The sequence below is a fragment of the Nannospalax galili genome, unplaced genomic scaffold (genome assembly GCF_000622305.1).
Source record: "Nannospalax galili isolate Female #2095 unplaced genomic scaffold, S.galili_v1.0 scaffold335, whole genome shotgun sequence".
Classification (NCBI taxonomy): Eukaryota; Metazoa; Chordata; class Mammalia; order Rodentia; family Spalacidae; genus Nannospalax; species Nannospalax galili.
In genome coordinates this window covers 996,355-1,016,752 of record NW_008337842.1, presented here as the reverse complement: position 1 = coordinate 1,016,752, position 20,398 = coordinate 996,355, and the positions used below count along the sequence as shown (strand labels likewise).

Below are 20,398 nucleotides of genomic sequence, written 5' to 3'. Positions count from 1 at the left end.
GTCATCCTTTCAAGCCAAGGATTCCAGGATCCTAAACTGGCCTTCTTCTCATCTGTGACTTTAAGAGACACAGTCTGTGTCCCTCTCTTAAGTACAAGATGGTAACACCTTTCAGCTACTGGATTCTTTTCTCTCTCTCTTAACATTCATGAATATCACAATAAATCAAAATGTGATTCTTTGAACCAGTCCTCCACATGAATTCCCTGTCTTCATGGAGGACTTCCATCCACCCATTTGCCTAAGTCAGAATCCTAGAGCTGACCTGCACCATCCCTCTCCATAGCCACAGGACAGTAGCTTGTTCATTAGCATCTCCTGGATCATCTTTCCCATCCTCCTCCTCTGTCTCTCATCACTCCTTCTCAGTCTTTGCAATGGTTCCTTCTTTTTAACAGTGTCTGTTATTTTACCATAGCCACAGTGTAGTCGGTTTCCCATCACCATTAGGATGATCATATCTCTCTGGTAGGAGTCTCTGTCCCCTGTCCTCCCTCCTCCAGTCTGGACTCCACTAAACCAGCAAAACACCATTTCTAAAATGCGTATTGGTCCTGTTGTTTTTCCTATTTCAAATTCTGAAATGACTCCCTTGCCTATAAGACTACCTTTCTAGCTCCTGAGATACCATGTCTAGGAGTCACCTGGGGCTTAGTTAAAATGCAGCCTCCTCAAGCTTCCTTCCCTCAAAGGCTTCAAGCAGCCTGGGCATCTATGCCCCACCCCACCCCCACCCCATGCACTTTCACGCTGCAAGTCATCTACCCATCACACTTTGGAGAAGGTAGACCAAGAGAGTTAAGTCCCAACTTTATAGCAGGCCCTAGAAGACCCACCACAAACTGGCTCTCTTGCGTCCCTGCTCTGTTCTCCTCTTGTATCCTAAGCATTAACTGTAAAGAGCTGCTAGCCATCTCCAAAGATGCCTCATGGTCTGAGACCATCTTAGCCTGCTCTGCCTGACATGCCATGCCCTGTCTCCACACGCGTGACACTGGAGGTCTTCGAAGCCAGGACAGTATCTTGTTTCATCTTTGTGGCTCTGGAACTTACCCCATTTTCAGGACAATCTCAGTGCTAGTTCAGTGCTGCTGATTGAATGAATAAATGAAAGATTAGCTAACTCTGTCTCTCAAGGTGCAGCTGAGATGACATATACTCTTGAAGTCGTCTTCATCACCCTCTCCCATAACTCCTGCCAGGTAGACTCTGAGACCCGCGTAGCGTGTGTCTATTCTAGCACACCCCCTTACACAGTTTATCTTCCTTCATTATTTGTACATGGGTCACTGTAGACCAGGAGCTTGGTGTTCGGTACTCAGCATGCAGGAGGTGCTTGGTGGAGGGCTCATCGCTTTTACTTCTATTGTTCTGCCAGTAAGTCTGCCTGGGAAGCTTGAGATTACATTAGCTCTCTTGGCAGCTGCATCAGACTGTTTGCCCAGACTATGTTTACAATCAGCTCAAAACCTTTAATTCTTCTCCATGTAAACCAGTATCACAGCCTCCCATTCCATTCCTTACCCAGAATCTCTAGCTCTCAATAAAGAACTGCAAGTTTAACCCTATCAAATTCATCTGCTGTATTCATTAGCCCGTCAAGATCTTGTTAAATATTTATTCCCTCACCTGTCTTATTAGAGGCCCTCCCACTTTAGTCATGAGCAAATTAGTAAGTGTGCCATTTAGATGTCATCTGAGTCAATGAACTTGACTGGGACATAGTGGCATGGCAGAACACCAGAAACTCCTTCCAAGCTGGTTTCTGGGTAAGTGGACTTGGGTTAAAACTGTTTAACAACCTTGGAATTCACATAGGAAAATCTCTTCAGCTGTACAACCACCACTGAAGGACAGTCAGTGTCTATGGGTGGGTGAGGAGCTAGCCTTCCCGGGCAAGCATGGCTGGTCTGTCCATTCAGCTTTTCTTTCCCAGATATTGACACTCTGCTGCATTCTTCACAAGGTCACCTTGTTGGGGATGCTACGAGTTGGAAAACAGCCCATTCTGAGTTTTGTGAGGGTTTTTTTAATGGGTTTTGCAGATTATCTGAAGCCCTGCTGTTGTTTCTCGATTTCTCCGATAAGAAGGCGAACATTGCCATCAGAGTACTCACAGACTTGGTTCTGGAAGAAAGGTAATTGTTTCATTTCTAGAAACTAACAGTTTTTCAACCTGTACTGAGCTGTATGGTCTTTGGAAAATGGCAGTACCCACAGAAGCCAGGCCAGTGTCCAGCAGAGCGTCACAGGATGCACTGAGTTGGAGTGCCCGTGGCTTTCAGGGCCATGGCCATCTGCTGTCAGCCCAGTTCCTCCAAGTGGAGGGGGACCCAGACCTCAGCTGCTTGAAAACAGTAACAGTCAGCCCTTTGAATCTGTGAATTTCACATCTGAGGATTCAATCACAGCTCAAAAATGCTTTAAAATGCTTCTGTGTTGAACATATACAAACCCTTTCCCTAATATACTGTGATAGGTGTTTATGCAGCACGTATATTGCATTCAGTATTATAAGTACTAGTGATCAGAGATGGTTTAAAGTGTAAAGAGATGGTTTAAAGTGTAAGAAGAATGTGCATAGATTATATGCAAATACTACATCATTCTGTATAAGGGCCTTGAGCATCTTCAGAGCTGATATTCATGGGGTCCTGGAACCCAGTACAGATACTGGGGGAGGACTACTTAAAACAGTGCCTCTTGCAATAGACATGCCTATGCAAATACTACATCATTCTGTATAAGGGCCTTGAGCATCTTCAGAGCTTATATTCATGGGGTCCTGGAACCCAGTACAGATACCGGGGGAGGACTACTTAAAACAGTGCCTCTTGCAATAGACATGCTAACTATGGATCAGGGAAGCTTTTTCCCTCTTAATCAGCATCTGGTGCATAGTAACTGCCTGGCAAGTCTGTGCTGAATGAGCAGAGTCCCAAGAGAGAACAACAGGAGAATGGATTCTCCTCTTGGGTTCTCCTTGACACTGAGTAGCCATCTCCTGCCCTGTGTTTTGTGTTGAGCTACAGAGGGAAATGGTAAAGGTCTTGGTTTTCAGAATTATTATAACTTCTTAAATCACATCTTATAAGCTTATACAATGTCCGTTACACATTAGGAGACTTGCCTAGAAATAGTCCTAGAAGAAAGAGCTATACTTATAGATGATCAGGCCAGCTGGTGTGGGCTGGGACTGGAACGCTGTGGTGGCAAGGGGTGATGTGTGTGTGGGCCTTCCCAGTGGTTGTGATGAGCAAACGTGATTGCACAGGGTTTCCCACCTGCACAGTGTACACAGGCTGTATAGACACTGAGCAAGGGGAAAGAATGTGAAGTCAGCCTGGCAGAAGCTTAGGTATTCTAGCAACTTCTGCTTAAGAGATCTGTTGTCTGAAATCTGCTGTTTGGCATCAAAGACAAGTCTCCAGGCTTAGAAGAATGTAAACCATGTGCCAGACCCAGTGACTTTTAATTTTTTGGACTCAGAATGAATTATGCACGTGTGGACGTATAAATCAGGCAGGACCTACTTATAACTGCCGCAGCGTCTGAGATGCCAACCTCATGGTGTAGTTTGTGCCATTTAAAGACTATTCTGCCTGATGTTTTCTCAACAGATTCCAAGGCTGGTTCCAGGCCAACCTTCCAGGTGTTCTTCCTGCACTCACAGGTGTTCTGGTGAGCAAACCCCCAGGTCTTTCCTCCATGGCAGACACTTACTTGCCAGGACAGAGCTGTTGAAAGACAATATGAATCCCAACACCCTTGTCTCTCAGGTTGACTAATCACATATTCACAGCTGGAATGTACACAATTCTCTGTTATCAAAACAACTCCAGGCAGGACACGTAGAAGTGGCATATGGACAGGGCTGGCTGCAGGGCAGAAAATGCTGCATGTGGCCTGCATCTAATGTGACAGTAGGGAGAGAGCCAGTCTCCATCCTAACACAAAGTATTGTCACCAGGAAGGCCTGTGACTCTTGTCCCTGAACAGAAATCATCCTCACCAGGAAGACGAGTATAGCAATGTAAGGGTGAGGCAGAGGATAGCAGCAACTCCCCTGGAGAGTGTGTTGTGTCTGGTAAGCCATAGAAGGTTCAGGGAGCCCTTGGGGAGCATAACACCCCAGCATTTTGCAGCTGATTAGTGGAGAGGCCACGTGTATAACTCCATCCTGTGACCAGGATGACCTCATTGACGTCCCAGTGTGACATCTGAGCTAGCTCTCTGGTTCCCAGCCTTTTGGTGAGCAAGGGACACTTCCAGAAAGTCCTATGGCATTATTTACCTGCTCTCTGAGACTTTATCTTGTCTTAATTATCTTGTAGAAGAGAGAGATCAAGCTAACCAGTCCCTCAGCTCTCTGCCAATGTATTGCTTTGTTGGGAAACCTCAGTGCTGAGCCTGCTGCCCGAAGACACATGATGGCCTGTGAAGAATTTGGGGATGCTTGTTTGAACCTCCTGGTATAGTAGCTTTTCTATTCAAAGTTGGTCTTCTATCTTTCTTGGCACCAGTGACTTCTGAATGATCTGCTCCTCAGGGTCCTAGGGCCCCATTGCCTTATCCCCTCTGTAACCATGTATTTGATTGGCTCTGATCCTTCAGATCAAGTCTCCCTGACCCTACAGAGATATGGAAGATTTTCTGGTGGAGTTAATTATTCCTTTTCACAGTCCATTCTTTAGTATAAATCCAGGGCCAAGTGAGCCAGAGTATGATGGCCAAGATACCCTGAGACCCCTCCCATTGCTCTGAGATTGATGCTGATTCTTAGAACTGGTGTCTGCACTCCCACCTTCACTCAGGTCCATGATATTGACGGTGTAGGAATGTGGGATCTCCAGACCCTCATCTATAGGAAGAGATGACTGTGAAAAGCTGCAAAGCAGAAAGGTCATTGGTTACCTTGTTTTGTTTCCAAGGTCAGGTGTGAAGAGGACATGGACCTTTTCAGAGAAATCACATACACCCTTCTGGGCCTCATCATGAACCTATGTCTTCAGGTCTCCTTTATCTCTGAGGTATGACACTCTTGTCACCGTCCCTCGAAGTCTGGAATAGAATGTCCATCTACATCATGTTGCGCTGATTTAATCCCATGTCCACAAAGAGAACCCTGGAAGCATGTGGCCTGGAACACTGGCAGCTTGGGGATGGAGAGGATCAGAAGGGCTCTCTGTCACTTTGCTGAGGGCAAGAAGAGTCGTTCTTGTATTTGTTCAGAAAGCGGCCTGCATAAGCAGGATGTGCTGAGCTTAGAACTGGGGGAGCTGCATTTACAGAGTTAAATAAAATATGTTCAGTGTTGTAAGATTCCTGCCTGGACCTAAGGGAGACAGACATGGGAAGGGATAAGAACAGTACAAGGGACCTGGTGGGAGAGATCTGCACAGGGGTGTCGCTGGCACCAGGAGGGAATGCTTGCTTCTGTTTGTTTGCTCTTGGAAGACAGTCCACAAAGGATTCTAGTTATCAGGGCTTTATAATCACCTTTTCCCCTCCCGCTTGGCTGTAGGTGTGGGCTGTAGAGGTGAGCCGAAGGTGCCTGTCTCTGCTAAACAGCCAGGATGGAGGGATCCTGACAGTAAGTATCACCAGGAGGGCCACAGACAGCTTCCTGCTCTAGCACTGTTTTCATGTCAGTGGGTCTTACCCCTTTTGAGGTCTTGCTGACTCTGAGATATGGTATGGATGAACGCCTCAGAAGATGAGATAGCACAAAGGATTTTATTCCCAATCCCCTTCTCCGTATCAAAAACTGCACGCTTGCGTTTTGAAGTCTGTGACTTCGCAGGTTGTTTTGCATCATGGTCTGGGTCTTTGGGGGTCAAATGCCAGAATAACATTCCTTATTCTGCTTCTGGCTCTCCGCTAAGAAAACAGAAGGTCCCGTAGCTAGTACCATACGTCCAGAGAATGTTGACCATGATTCAAAAGGCTCCTGGCCGTGATCCTAGGATGTGCCCCGCACTCACTTCTCTTTGTCTCTCTATTTGGCAGTACCTAAAACCTAGAGGGACGATCTTGGTGACATCCAAGATGAGTTTGGGAAAATAGCCCTTCAAGAACCATATATGGGGGAGACTGGCTCCAGGGCTTGCAAAGGTTCCAGTTGGTCAGATCCTTCAGCCTGGGATTCTCACAGCTGACCTAAAGTCAGTCCCAACTTCATAGACCTAAGCTTATATGTACCCTGAGTACCATGAATGTGCAGTGGGGCTTCCGACTCCATGGAACCTATAAAATAGTGTAGAAAGTTCTAAATAGATGGGAACTCTTCTAGGTGGGTGTCACAGCTCTTATCAGATCCTCAGTAGAAGTCCATGCCCCACAAAATGATAAGTACCACTGTTCTTGGTGCTAAGGGCTTTTGTGTGTAATTCCAGCCTAAGCTGGGCCTGAACCACTTCAGGGAAATGCTTGGGCTGGGGTTTCCCAGGATTCTGTGTACACCCTCCTAGGGGCTTTCCATCCCACTGAGAGGACAACAGCTTCACCACAGGAATCTAGTCCTTGGATCAGGCACACTTTCCACAGTCTTGAGCCCAACATGGTGTCTTAGTTTCTTTTCTTGTTGCTATGCTACAATACTCTGAAAGATGCAACTTAAAGGAGAAAGGGTTTATTCTGGCTCACAGTTCAAGGGTACAGTTTGTCATGGCAGAGAAGTCAAGTTGGCAAGAGCTTGAAGCAGCCAGTCACATTTCATCCACATCAGGAACACAGAGTGATGAGCGCTTTACTCAGCTCTCCTTTTCACCTACAGATCTAGGATCCCAGCCAGGGAATGAGTGTTGCCACCCAGAATGGGCAGGTCTTCCCAGTCAGTTAACACATCCAGGATATTCCCCCACAGACACAACCAGAAGCCCATCTGCCAGGTGATTCTAGGTTTTATCAACTCGTCAGTCAGCACTAACCATTGCGTATGAGATCTGTGATGTTTGCTGTAGCAGAATTCTAGGGTCTGTGGGGAGCTGCTTATGGAAGAGCATTCAAGAGTAGGACAATACACCGTTTTATTCTTTCTCCCTCTGGAGGCCTCCATAAAATGGGAGTCGAGACACTTTGGGGGTTGAGGGGAAGGCAGGGGCCTCCATTGGCAAAGTATACAGGCAAAAATTAGCATGTGCATAGAGGAAAGCAATCACAAAAGTGGTAACTAGGCAGAGGTGAGGAAACCTTGTGTAGAGCACAGAGCAGGAGACTCAACTGGAGGTGGCATATTTGTTTTGCAGTACCCCAAAGAGGGTTGAGAGTCCACAGTTCCAGAGCGCAGACGCACAGGCACCAGAGTCCAGTCAGGGACTGCATTTAGCTGGAAGGTTCCTATTCTCAGCATAAAAGCAACATTTTTTTCTTTCTTTCTTTCTTTCTTCTTTCTTTTTTTTTTTTTTAGCACAGCAAGGCAGGCTTTATTCAGAACCGTGGCAAAAAGCTCAGGAATTCAAATCTACTGCATGAGGGGTTTTGCATCTGGCTTAAGTGCTGCATTTTTTTTCTCTTGACAAACTGATAGATGAGAGGAAAGACCTTTATTTCCCAGCATTTATGGGTGCCACTTCTCTACCCATCAGGGCAATAAACTTCTCATAAGCACAACACATTTCAGATAAAACTTATGGCTTGTCTCATAAATGTGATTGGGCAGCTAAGTGTTATCAGACAGTCTAGGAAAGTCACACACATCAATATCAGATGAACAGAGAAGTTGTCCGAAAGAGAAAGAAAGTAGTATAGGAAAAGAAAAAAATGGTAGCCATCATTTACATCCTGAGAGTCACAAGAATCATACTCAGAAAACAGTAAAAGTAACTGCTTCCACTATTTTTAAATAATGAAATGAAATGAGAGCTAGGAAATAAAACAAATGAAATCTCTCAGAAAATAGAACCGAAAGACAAGATTCAGAAAGACAAAGATATGAAAAGAGGGACAGTCCAGGAAGCGGAGCACCTCCTAACGAAGGTCCTGCTGATTTCAGTGCTCTGGGAGGTACCCATGAAGGACCGACTCTCTCTGGGTTGAGCTGGCTGGGCCTGTGTAAAGCTGAACTAAGCTGGGCTCCTGGGCCAGTGGGGGAGGTCTCTAGCCCCTTGAACTGCCTACCTGGCAGCTTTATTAAAAACGATATTTGATATGTATTCTTTGGCCATTCTATGATTTAAAAAATGGAGAGATGAATTTGGCTCTGATACTAATGATTGCTTTTGCCTCACCAAACCCCTTGCTAACTTTTCAAGGACATCAAAGAGGGACATTTAGCCATCTTTTTGTGTCCTCACAGAGAGCGGCGGGTGTTTTGAGCCGGACACTTTCTTCTTCTCTCAAAACTGTGGAGGTGGCGCTGAAAGCTGGAGTGGTGAAGAAAATGATTAAATTCCTGAAGGTAAAGTAACTCCACCAGTTCCAACCTCTTAAATGTCCATGAATCTCCCATTCAACTCAGGGAGCAGACTGAAGGCAGGCTTTGTTCAGTTAATGCACCGTGATGTTATCCATGCAGATCTTAAAACTCCTAGAGTGGGGAGCCTCCTCCTCCTGACCCCTGGCGAGGCCCTGAACATGAACAGACTGCTGAATACATAAGCAAATTGCTCCTCAGCTGCAGCCATAGAAACCGCTTGCCCCTCGAGCCCAGCCTCTGTCCTTGAACAAGATGGTTTGAATGGCCTTCTGCAAGGTTTCTCTGGACGATTATTTGTTCATGGGCCCATGGTCCTTTCTGTCATTATCTGGAGTGTGCTGGTTGTAACTCCATTCATGAGCTATAGAGGCAGCAGAGTTCAAACATGACCAGAGGATTGGCATTTTCCCCAGGAAGTGAATGTAGTGAATCCAAGCTACAAACTAGATTGGCCTGAGGAGGCAAAGTGACTGTTAGGTTGGCCTCCATGTTAATGCCACAGCAGTGCAAACTCCAGGCGTGAGAGGGCATGGAAGCATGCTCTGAAAGGGGGAAGGTGGGCAGGATAGTGGGCCTGAGTTCAGACTGCCACTTAGACAGTGGCTTTCAGGGTCTCCCTGTAGCCCCAGCTGCCCTGGAACTCACTATGTAGACCAGGCTGGCCTTGGACTCACAGAGATCCTCTTGCCTCTGCCTCCCGAGTGCTGGGATTAAAGGTGTGCACCACCACACCCGGCTTCATTCTCTCTACAACTTTTAAGACCAAGCCAGAGACTGCTGGTTGCCTGCACACATGTATACATGCATCACTTAGTGGTGTCAGGTGGACAGAGGGCAGGCTGCATTCCTGCCCTGGGTACAGATGACCCTACCTTGGTACAGATGACCCTACCTCCCTGGTCACTCAGGAAGCATGTACCATTCTCAGTTGAATTCTCTCTTAGAAGTCCAGGAGGCCACTAGCTCTGCTGAGCTCTTCCCTGCAACCTCCAGATAAAAACAGCCACAGCATTGATCCTGCTTTTCTGATTTCATTCTGAAATGTAGATGGGAGGAGAGACTGCATCGCGTTATGCCATAAAGATACTGGCCATCTGCACAAACAGCTATCACGAGGCTCGGGAAGAAGTAATGAGACTAGATAAAAGTAAGCCCATACCTCAGAGGGTGGTCCATCCTGGGAGTTGCAGAGAGAAGTAAGGCTGAGGAAGGAGAAGGGACCTAGGCAGCATCACTCCCCCACAGTGTTTACACTGCGTCACGTCAGTTCACCTCCACCAGAGTTCTATTGGCCTTTAGGCTGCCCTTGAGCAGAATGCCAGGCAGCCCAAAGATCACAGGGTAGCAGCCGGGCAGCTCCCTCCCCTCCCAGAAGTTGAGCTGAATTGTTTCTATAGTGATTTGCTTGAACTGACCTAGCACCAGCTCTCCTCCTTCATAGAGGGAGGAGAAATCAAAGCACCTTCAACCTTCAGTGAACAGGGGAATAAATGTCAGCCTAACTTTATTCATGCATGGACTTGGGATGCTTTATATAGTTAACATGGAGTGTTCTGGAGGTTCTGAGATATGGAGGCTGCAGTGTTACTATGTGACCAAAGGATGTTGGCATTTTCCCTGTGATCTAACCTAAATTGGCTTCTACCTATTCCTAGTGGAGGTTCTTGGACAAAGCAGCCTGCTAATATCCTTTACATCCCGCCCCTCCCCGCCCCGTATTCAGAAGGTGACTGGCTGGGGCCCATAGCAGGCAGGAACTTTCCTTCTAAAAAGATACAGTGCCTAGTACTCAGGCTGTCAGGTGGCCCCTCCCACTGTGGTTGGGGTAGGGGTAGAGCAACGGGCTTTTGCGAACAGTCTTCTTTCTGACACATAGACCCATTCATACACCAATAAGAGACACGGAGAGAGCACATCTTTATCTTTCCCCAAGTTTCTGGAAGCTCAACATCTACCCCCATCAGCCCCCTCATGTCCCCTTGCCAACCTCCTTAGGGGATCTATCTTAGGGGATCCATTGGACCTGCTCCTTGTCCCCTTCTTTCCCTGTAGAATTCAGCATTTTGATGCTGCTGCTCAGCTCAGAGGATGAAGTTTTGGTGGGCAATGCTGCCCTCTGCCTTGGCAACTGCATGGAGGTGCCCAACGCTGCGCCTTGCCTGCTGAAAACAGACATCGTGCAAGTACTTTTGAAGCTGGCAGGCAGTGACTCACAGAAGGCAGCCGTGCAGCTGAATGCAGGCATCGCTCTGGGGAAGCTGTGCACAGCTGAGCCCAGGTTTGCTATGGTCATCCCTGACCCAGTCACCTGCATGTTGGTCCCATCCCAGGGCGAGTAGGGCAAGCCAAGTACTGTGTGAGAAACTCTGTGTGGGCACCTCATACCTTCTATGCAGGTCCCAGAGCATCCCCAGGAGCTGTGTCTCTGGAGGACACCTTTGGGAACTACAGAGTTTCCAGTTGCCAGCCTGAGAAGGAATGCCTTTGACAGGATTTGGCCCACATGTCCTCTCACCATCTCTTACCACACCTCTCCAACCTTCTCCACTTCACTTGTCCCTCCCCTCTCCTTTCTCTTATACTCCATCTCTCTCCCTGTTATTCAGACAAAATACCTAAAAAAAGTCAACTTTAAGTAGGAAAGAATTCTTTTGGCTCAGTTTCAGCCGCTTCAGTCTCTGGTTACTTGTGGTTTGGACAAGTGGCAGCACAGTGCCTCCCGGCAGATGCGTGTGGCAGAGGAAGACTGTTCACTTCATGGTGGCCAGGAAGCAAAGAAAGACACAAGAAGGCCCAGGTCCCCAAATCCCTTTTGAGAACACACCCCCAATGACCTAAATTCCTCCCTCTAGGCTGAACTTACTGAAGTCTCTACCTCCTCCTGATAGTGCCATGGACTGGGCCAAAGTCTTTGCACACGAGCCTCAGGTGGACAGTTAATATCCAAGCTATATAGCCTGTCTCTGTCTCTCCTTCCTTCCATCTTTCTTTATTTCCCCCCTTTTATGTACAGGTTCTGACAATAGCCCAAGCTGGCCTGGAACTTGTTTTGTAGCCCAGGTTGATCTCAAAGCCACAACGCTCTTGTCGCTGTCTCCCAAAAGCTGAGGTCACTGGTATACACCACCGTGCTTACCTTCTTTCCTTTCTGGAAACATTCAGAACCCTATTCATTTATTTGTTCATTGACTTGGGTCTAAACAAAGGGAAGAATGTACAATGAGAGTAACTGTGTCCTTCTGGAGAAGCAGAGCTTTGGAACCCCACATCTGAGGCCACCCAGCAAGCCAGAGCAAGAAGCCTGAACTTGAACTCTGTGCATTGCTTCTCTTTTAGCTCTGTCTTCTGTCTTGTTTCTGTTAGATGCTCAAACAATCCATTGTACATGCTTTGAGAAGGCGCTCCTGAGCAGCCATGCCATGATCCCTGCCATGAAATGGGGGAGGCCCTAAGGATGGGTGATCATATCATAGACCCTGTCTTAAAGCTGTGCACTTCTCATTCTTCCCTGTAAAATGAGAGGGCTGGTTTGGATGACACCAAACATCCTTTCAAGTTCTGTCTGATTGATCAAATGGAAGGAATAGATAAAATCTTTCTTCCACAGAAAGCAAGGCACATTAGCTAGGATGAGCTCAAAGTGGCAACCTGCTGGGGTGGTGTAGAAGGGATTTTCCCTGAAAGCACAGCCCCACCTGATCAGCCTGTCACACCTGACATTCACAGCAAGAGTGTTTTCAGTGTGTTGTGGGCCCCCTGCGAGCCTTATGTACCCACTTTGATCTTTAGGGCTCCCCAGTGCCATCACCGCCTCCCCTTCCCACCAGGAGTGAGAGCGCTGATGTTCCCAGCCAGCTTCCATCTGCAGGGTATGGCTCTGAAATGTGACATTTATTGACCTGGATTTTGTGTCCTGATTACCACAGGTTTGCTGCTCAATTGCGAGAGCTTCATGGAATAGAAATTCTCAACTCTGCAATGAAACACATGAGCAATTCTTGAAAGACACAGTGCCTACATGTGGCTTTGCCAGTGCACACTCGTGTGTCAGGGTTTATTGCTATGCTTAATAAAGTGCTTTAAATACCCTCCAGAATGCTTCATCTGTTGGGTTTTCACTAGTAAGAAGACAGTGGGTGGCCACCATGTTGGAAATTGCTCTGCTTGCTCGAGCATTCATCACTCCCATCACTGAATGTTTCTTCCTTTTCTACAGAGGCTGGAAACCAGCCAGCCCAAAGCCTCATTTCCCAGATGCCTTTGCAGCAACAGCTCTGGACAGGAACTAGACCCTGCTGATCTAATGCCACTTCCTGCTCCTCTAGCTCTTTTTGCTGGCAACATGCCATACATACCAGGGGGGTTTGGCAGTGGCATTTCAGTATCTGCTGGCCAGCTCCAAGCACTTCGAGAGAACAGCCGTGTCATCGGGAAGGTGGCAGTTTCCTGAAGCCCAGCTGCAGCTGTGGCATGTGCTTTTGAATTCAGTGGGTTGAGTGCTGGCTGGTGGCTCCCTGACAAGGGAGCTCTGTGTGGTTCTGGGCCTGGTAGTCAGCCCAGCCCATATGGCCATGTTTCCAGTACCCTATTGTATGTGTAAGATGGTTCTGGGCTTACAGTGCCAGAGCAGGGGCTTCTTTTTGCAGAAACTCAACTGCTGTGCAAACATCTGTTTGCCTAACCTACTTCATACTCTGTTTATCCCATCCCCAAAGACACTGCTTCCTTTTCATTGCCCCCAAACCAGGGTCACCTGTGGACTCTCAAGTCCCTAGAGAGGGTTATTTAGTAATAACACTACTCTGGCTTCTCAATGCACTCATTGAATCACTTCTAGGAGGCAGGATCTGTGTCTCGTACACAGGATCTGCATACAGTGATAATCCCCAGACCAACACTTCAAAGAATGGTACACCCTGCTGCCCGCCAGCCCTGTGACTGGGCAAGCTGCTTGCTTAACCTTCTGAGCTTTGTCGGATTCATCTGGAAAACCTAGACTCGTACATGCTATTTTGTGAGGGTTAAATAAGGCTTTGGAGGTGCTATGGTTCAAATCTATAATGTTCTCCAAAAATGCCTGTGTTAAAGGGCTTGGTCCCCAGCTTGGAGCTATTGGGAGGTGTTGCAAATTCAAGACTAGTGGGAGAACTTAGGTTTGCTGGAGATGTGCCCTCGAAAGGGATTGTGGGACCTTCTTTTGCTTCCCAGTCTTGAGTTGGGTAGTTTGCTCTACAACCTGTTCCTACTGTGAGGGGTTTCCCTCCCCAAAAGGTCCATGCAGTCATGGACTGGAACCTCCAAAACTGGGAACCAAAGTAACCCTTTTCACTTCATAAGTTGATTGTTTCAGATATTTGTTATTGTTACAGAAAGCTACCTGACGTAAGAGGTGGAGGTACTTTGGAATCACAGTATACAAATATTACAGGCTCCACCCTGAGGTTACAGCATTGTAAGTTTAAGGTTCTAGGAATAGATAAGCTTTTTGATTCCTTTAAGGAATCAAAGCAGCAGTATCTGAAACACGTAGAAGAGAGTAGAAGAGAAACTCTCCCGTATTCAACATGCACTCCCAAACTTCTTCCCTGGCACAGTGGCTGTTGTCTTAATTTAAGAACCTTGTTCCTGAAAACAAAACGGTAGCTGGCATGTTGGAAGGCTGGATAAAAGTCACCAATTGGGAGCCCTTCAGTGGCATCAGCACTGAAGCGGAGGGGAGGGGATGCTCTGTGATGGTGCTGCAACACTGTCTCTGGGTGGCAATTATGTGATGGGCCACAGCAGAGAAGCTGGAACCTGCCCACTAAGTGCCTTTATGCAAACAAACCTTCAGCTACTGAATTGCGGGGGCGGGGGGGGGCACACCACCTCGATGCTAAACAAAGGATCAGGGAAAGTTAGAGGTCGTGATCTGTTTTCAGAGAAGTCAGCAGAGCTTGGAAGATGGCAGCAGCAGCCAGTGTGCAGAGCCCGCAGGCTGGGCTCCTATTTGAAGTTCAGTCCCCCTCTCTCCCACCCCAACTGCACTCCTCCTTCCTGGCTCTTGAACGTAGCTGGTACAGGTGGAATCTTACCCCAAAACAGTGGAAAATGTCACCTTTCATTATCCCTGCTTCAGACAGGGTGCCATACTCTTCATCACTTCGGAGTGAGAGCCTGCCACACACCCTCCTCTTGCAAAAGAAAAGAATGTTTTACAAACTGGACCTCACAAAGTGAGTTTTTCCTCTCTTCTTGTTCTCTACAGCATACACCACCATGCAAGGATTCCAGGCATCAGAGAAAACTAGAACCAAGTGATGACATGCCCCATGTGGTAGGAGCCATACCACCAACCAAACCGTACCTTGGGCAAAGCTCATTTAAAGAATGCCAAGTCTGCTGGGACAATGGTCAAGGATCTAGAACTGTCCACCTTAAGCAGATGTGGCCAAAATGGGTCTCAAGAACCACCCTGAAGCCACAGCAGAGGTGTTAGGCAACAGACAGTAAACTTCTGTCCCTTGTCTTCACAAGGTTCAGCAACAGCATTTATAGTAGACAGCAAGGTGGCAGAGTTGGATGACTGCTTAAAGTAGCGGGGCATGAGCTGAGGGTCCCAGCTCAGAGGCTACTACTAGAAGCACCTTTCCAAGAATCAACTTGACTTATAGGGCTATCCAACCTTTTGACATTGCCACAAATGTGTTAGGCCACACGCATAGCTATCCTGGGTGACATGCAGGTTGGTCACAGCTGGCAGACCAAGGACTTTTGGGCTTGGAGATTTGAGTGGAGGGCAACAGGAAGTGGGAAAGATTCTGAGGCCACCAGACAGCTTTGCAAGGTGATTAGCAATGGGTCTCCTTTTCTAAATGTCTTGGAAATACAGGCTCTCTCCAGGGCAGTAAGAAGAAGGAGTCATGGAGGTAAGGTGCCACAAAGAGAACTAACTCCCTTTCTCAGTGTGAAAAGGAGTCCTGCAGGCAGGGGGGTGGGGGAGACACTGAGGAGGAGGGGATCCTATGCATTCTGCATCTGCCCTGCTCTGAGAGTTGTAAGTGCTTAAAGATTCCACCCACATGTAAATCTCACAAGGACCCCATGAGCTTTGTCGTCACTGTAGGAGTAAAGAAACCAAACGAGAGTAGATACTCCCTTGCCCAGGATCATGTAGTCTGCAAGTACAGGGTTAGAATTTGACCCCAACACTGTTTTTAACATTTTCTGTACATAAAACATTTCTCTCCTTATTAATATGGCTTTCAGGAAAATTATCTAATTTTTTAATTTTTATTTTATATTTTTATTTTTGTGTGACCTATGTTGTATGTAAGTACACCATGTGCATGCAGTGCCCACAGGGGTCAGAAGAGGTCATCAGATCCCCTATAACTGGAGTTATGATGGTTGTTAGCTGCCATGTGGGTGCTGAGAACTGAACTTGGGTCCTCTGCAAGAGCTGCAAGAGCTCTTCTCTGAGCCCTCTCTCTAGCCCTTTGATCTAATGTTTTGAGTTTCACTTTCTTCTCTATGAAATGGGAGCAACAACCTTGCCTGATATTCTTTGGTTCGGGTAGACTATGCATGAAGTGTCTAGCAGGTGACTGACTTAATGACTGAGATGGTGAGATCAGAAGTGATCACTTCCCTTCCCTTCCATCCCCATCCCCCACTTCCTTTCCCACTTCTAGAGCCCATTCTCCTTCTCGTCCTCACTCCATGTCACTGAGGACAAGCAAGGATCTTGACCATATTTACCATTCCTCCATCCTGTGCCTGGGTCATCACACATAAGGATCCCCAAGACCCCTCCTCAACCAGCAGTTGTCTTGCTATGTACTTTTGAGGCAGCCATTTCTGAGAGCTCTGATCCTAGCTGGGATGGGGTGACAGTGTTGGCTCTTTAAGAGTCAAATGCCTGGGGCCTGCCAGGGCTGAGACTGGGTTGCATTTATATTTGTAGGACCTCATGTGCAGTGGAAGGTGCTGGGGTTAATGTCCCAAAGATCTCCAACTGGTGCTCCTCTGTAACTTGTTAGTCCTGTTTCAACACAGCAAAACCTGTTGAGTCCAATAGCTGTCACTCCAGCCACACACTTTAGTCCCATCCTCCCTGCTGCCCTGGAAATGGCCCTGCTGACCGTCACCTCTCTTCAGCTGCTGACCACATGGCAGCTGCAAAGCAGCTAAGCCCTGGACATCTGTGATCAGACACCAGTTGGATGCTTTATATCTTTTTAACAAGATCTCCAATTTAATCTCAACTTCCAAAAGACAAAAGGAAGAACGACTGACCCCACAGGCATTTGGCCCCTTATTTTGATTCTGCCCTGAGGCCGGAGCAGGGTCCTCAGACTACTCTGGGACTCAGTCCTGGCAGCGTGGGAAGGAAGCCCATGGAGTACCAGCAGAGTAGTAGGGAGCACTGGGTAAGCTGAGCATCTCTGTCAGTCACCCCCAGCCCCAGGTCTCCCCACATACGGAGTTAAGAGGTCTCCCCAGTTCTGGAGTTGGGCTCCTGTCCCCAGCAGGTTTCAACAAACTGCTCTGTGTAACTAGGGCTGTCTGCCAAACATGCCAGTTAAATGCAGCTTGAGTATCGCTCCACTGTCACATGTCCACCTCCAACCTCACATTTGTGCTTTTAATCTTTGGCGGCTCCATCTGCACCCTCAGACCCTCCCTGCCCTCCAGCCACAGCACAGACATGCATGCACACCCTCAGAGTTCATCTCCCTGAAGCTGAGAGATGAGTTTTCACATGAAAATGGGTGAGCTGAAGTGCGATGGAGATTTAGGCTGTATCAAAGGCACAACAAGAGTGAGAATTTTTGAAATACATGGCAAAAAAGAAAGGTCTCCTAGAGTGTCCACACTGAATAGTATTCAAGGATTACCTCTCCAGGTTCAAATTGGTTGGGATCTATCTGATTTCATTTGCTTAATACAACTCACTGACCCAAATGTCTAACTCCTCCCTCATCAGGAAAGACAGGTGAGTGATCCTCAACATCCATTCCCTAAGGATCAGAGAAGGGCAGAGACAAAAGACCAGGATACCCTGAGAGGTGACTCTCACCATGGTCCGGGTGCAGGTTCAAAGTTCCTCTCTGCCCTTTATGATCTCAGCCTGAGTGAGTGGCTTTGCCCCTCAGGTACCTTGTTTATAAAGGGAGAAAAAAAGAGTAGAGATGAATGAATCTTGGGTTGCTAGGAAACCCAGAGAGAAATGTGATGCCCCCGAAACCACATGAGAAATACCCATAGGGTGTCTAAACATTAGTGCATATGTAGACCTGGGAACTGCTTGGCAAGAAACACAGTGCCAGAGAGATCTCCTTTTGAATGGTTGGTGAGCATGGTCTAGGAGACTCCCATAATAACACAGGCTATTGCCAAACCTCTTGGTTATCTCCAGAACTAGTATATAAGACCCTACTGCTGAAGACAGGACATGCTTCAGATACAGGACTTGGAGCAATGGAGCGGGAACTGACCTGGAAACCTACCTGAAGTTTAGCTGTCATAATGCTAGATGATGATATGCAAACTGCCAAGAGAGGAAAAACAATCAATGGTTCAACCCAGCCCTAAACCCTAATAACCATAATGATCAGCACAGCAAACTACCTCTATTGGTGCATTAGTGGCACTGTTATCTGGGGGGAAATCAACAGCTATGTAACTGGACTTAAAGCCCTCTCAGTGGGAGGGAACGTACCGGTGGCACTGTAAACTCAGTCAAATACACATGGCAGTAGAGGACATAGATCCTAGAGAAAACCGTATCTCTTTTATATCTCTAGACAAATGTAGTTTCTTACCACATGCTAAATATGGATCCTTATATTTACAGAGAAGCATATCACCTGGCACTCATCAAAGAAGCTTCTTTTTGAAATAGATGGAGGCTACTGCAGAATTCCACAACTGGTCAGAGACAGAGAATATACATTTGAGAGATGTCAAGTACTAGGTGACACATCTACAGTTGAACCTCTATACCTAAGGCTCATGGAACAGAGTGGAACAAGGGGTAGAGAGAAAACTAATGCATCCCTCAACCCTCACCAGTAAAGCTTCCTTATACAACAGAGTGTGATGCTCACAGAAGGCCTGAACCTCACCCACTCACAGGTTCAGGGACCTCACCCACTCAGGGGCCATTGCAGAAGAGGGGTTGGAAAAAGTGTAAGAGCCAGGGTTAGTTCATGAACACAGGGAAGCAGAGGCTTTCAGGTCACTGGAAGCTTGCACGTGTGAACTTTTACAATGGTGGGATCAAGCACCCATGCCAACTCAATTAAACAAGGACCCAGAGGGGAGGAGAAAAAGGAGTGACAGGTCGGCCCTAGACTGAGAATTATTGAAGACTGATTGATGCTGGATAAGGGAGAGTATGCCTTACATACAGTCTCTAGATGGGCTGACTAGATGCTGGTGAACAAATTTACACTAAAGGACGACGTCTGAGTACAAATGCTTGCCTGGATAGGACTTAATGTGTACGGCAGAATACATGAGGTCAGGTGGGGGGATGGGGAGGCCTGCATGGGGGAGGCTAAATTTAATTAAGAACCTCTGTGTGAAATTACACAAAGTTCAATAAATTTTTTTAATGTGAAACAGTGGGTGATAGGATACCTACTTCACGGGCTCATCTTGAGGCTTAGCTGAGATGATTCCCATAAAGCTCTCCACACTGTGCTTGGAACACAGCAAGCTCTGATGGAGGAGAGCTACTGTTACTACTGCTGTTATCACTGGTCTCGCTGCTTCTCCATAGATCCCCCTGCTAGGCTACCCTTGCAGGCTCTTCTCTGGACTTCTGGAACATGAAGTTTTTTATCAGGGTTGGAGGATTCCTGTGTGACCCCAAAGGTGGGAGATAGAGAAGTAGATATCCAAGCTCAATATTCTTCAGATACAGGTTAGCCTGTAGAAGGGAAGGGCTGGCCTGCTGGGGAAGGCATCTAAGGAATTCAGACCAAAAGACCAAAACAGGAGCAGCACTCCTATGCCCTAAGCTCTTTTCTTTGGCGGTGGGTCTTTTGAGACAATAACCCCTGCTGGCCTGAAACTTACTGTGTAGACCATGTTTGTCTCGATCTCACAGAGATCTGCCTGCTTCTGCCACCGAAGTGCTAGGATTAAAGGTGTGCCTTACCATGCCAGGCCCAGCCCTAAGCTTTTGAGCATCTTGCTTTTCCCAACTCTCTGGCTTGCTTCTATGCTCTGTGGCTCCTTTCTCTTTTTTAATAAACTGTCTATATTTCTGCCACCATCCACATGTCCCTTACCCAATTCTCTGTTCTGGGACACAAGAGCTAGGAAATCTCAGCAGGTTCCCTCTGGACTCCAATCTATGCCTATAATACCCTGGAAGAATAGGAAGGATTGATAGCATTCAGCGGCATTAGGTGCTGCTGAACACGATGTTACACTGCGTTATCAATATCGGGGGGAAATAAGAAAAAGACAAGCAGTAGACTTGCTTCACTTGAATAATTGCACAGCCTCCTTGCTGAGCTCCCCACCCCTCTCCACATCAACAGCATCCTGCCCTCTGCGGCCAGCGGCCAGCGTGATCCCTGTGAACACCACTGTCAGGATGTGGTACTCTGCTCAAACTCCTTCACACAGTCTATGTGTGCAATGTCTATGTGCAATGTCTATGTGCAATGTCTAGACCACAGAGAATTCCTAATTTCCTGAAGTGCTACTGAGAAAGCACTCACATTACTTTACTAAAACCGCTGTAAGAAATGTATGAGGTCTTTACATCACATATGAGTTATGATTCATAAGGCTTAGGTATAATTTAAAATAAGCATATCTATTATTAGCCCTCAAGCCATTTTTTTTCCTTATAAAAAATACTGATAAGCCGGGCGTGGTGGCACATGCCTTTAATCCCAGCACTCGGAAGGCAGAGGCAGGTGGATCTCTGTGAGTTCAAGGCCAGCCTGATCTACATAGTGAGTTCCAGGATAGCTGGGG

General features: G+C 47.1%; 1 protein-coding gene across 4 annotated transcripts in view; it reads left to right on the top strand.

Moving 5' to 3' along the window:
* Window positions 1–12,499, top strand: part of Ttc12 (tetratricopeptide repeat domain 12) — a 56,426-nt gene extending 43,927 nt beyond the window's left edge. For all 4 annotated transcript variants that reach the window (XM_029563387.1, XM_029563386.1, XM_029563388.1 and 1 more), the window contains exons 14-22: window positions 2,046–2,138; window positions 3,621–3,681; window positions 4,335–4,472; window positions 4,932–5,030; window positions 5,525–5,593; window positions 8,297–8,398; window positions 9,464–9,563; window positions 10,469–10,694; window positions 12,343–12,499. In XM_029563387.1, coding sequence (XP_029419247.1) covers window positions 2,046–2,138; window positions 3,621–3,681; window positions 4,335–4,472; window positions 4,932–5,030; window positions 5,525–5,593; window positions 8,297–8,398; window positions 9,464–9,563; window positions 10,469–10,694; window positions 12,343–12,418 — 964 coding nt within the window. In that variant the 3' untranslated portion in view covers window positions 12,419–12,499. The remainder of the gene's footprint in view (window positions 1–2,045; window positions 2,139–3,620; window positions 3,682–4,334; window positions 4,473–4,931; window positions 5,031–5,524; window positions 5,594–8,296; window positions 8,399–9,463; window positions 9,564–10,468; window positions 10,695–12,342) is intronic.
* Window positions 12,500–20,398: the final 7,899 nt, after the last annotated feature.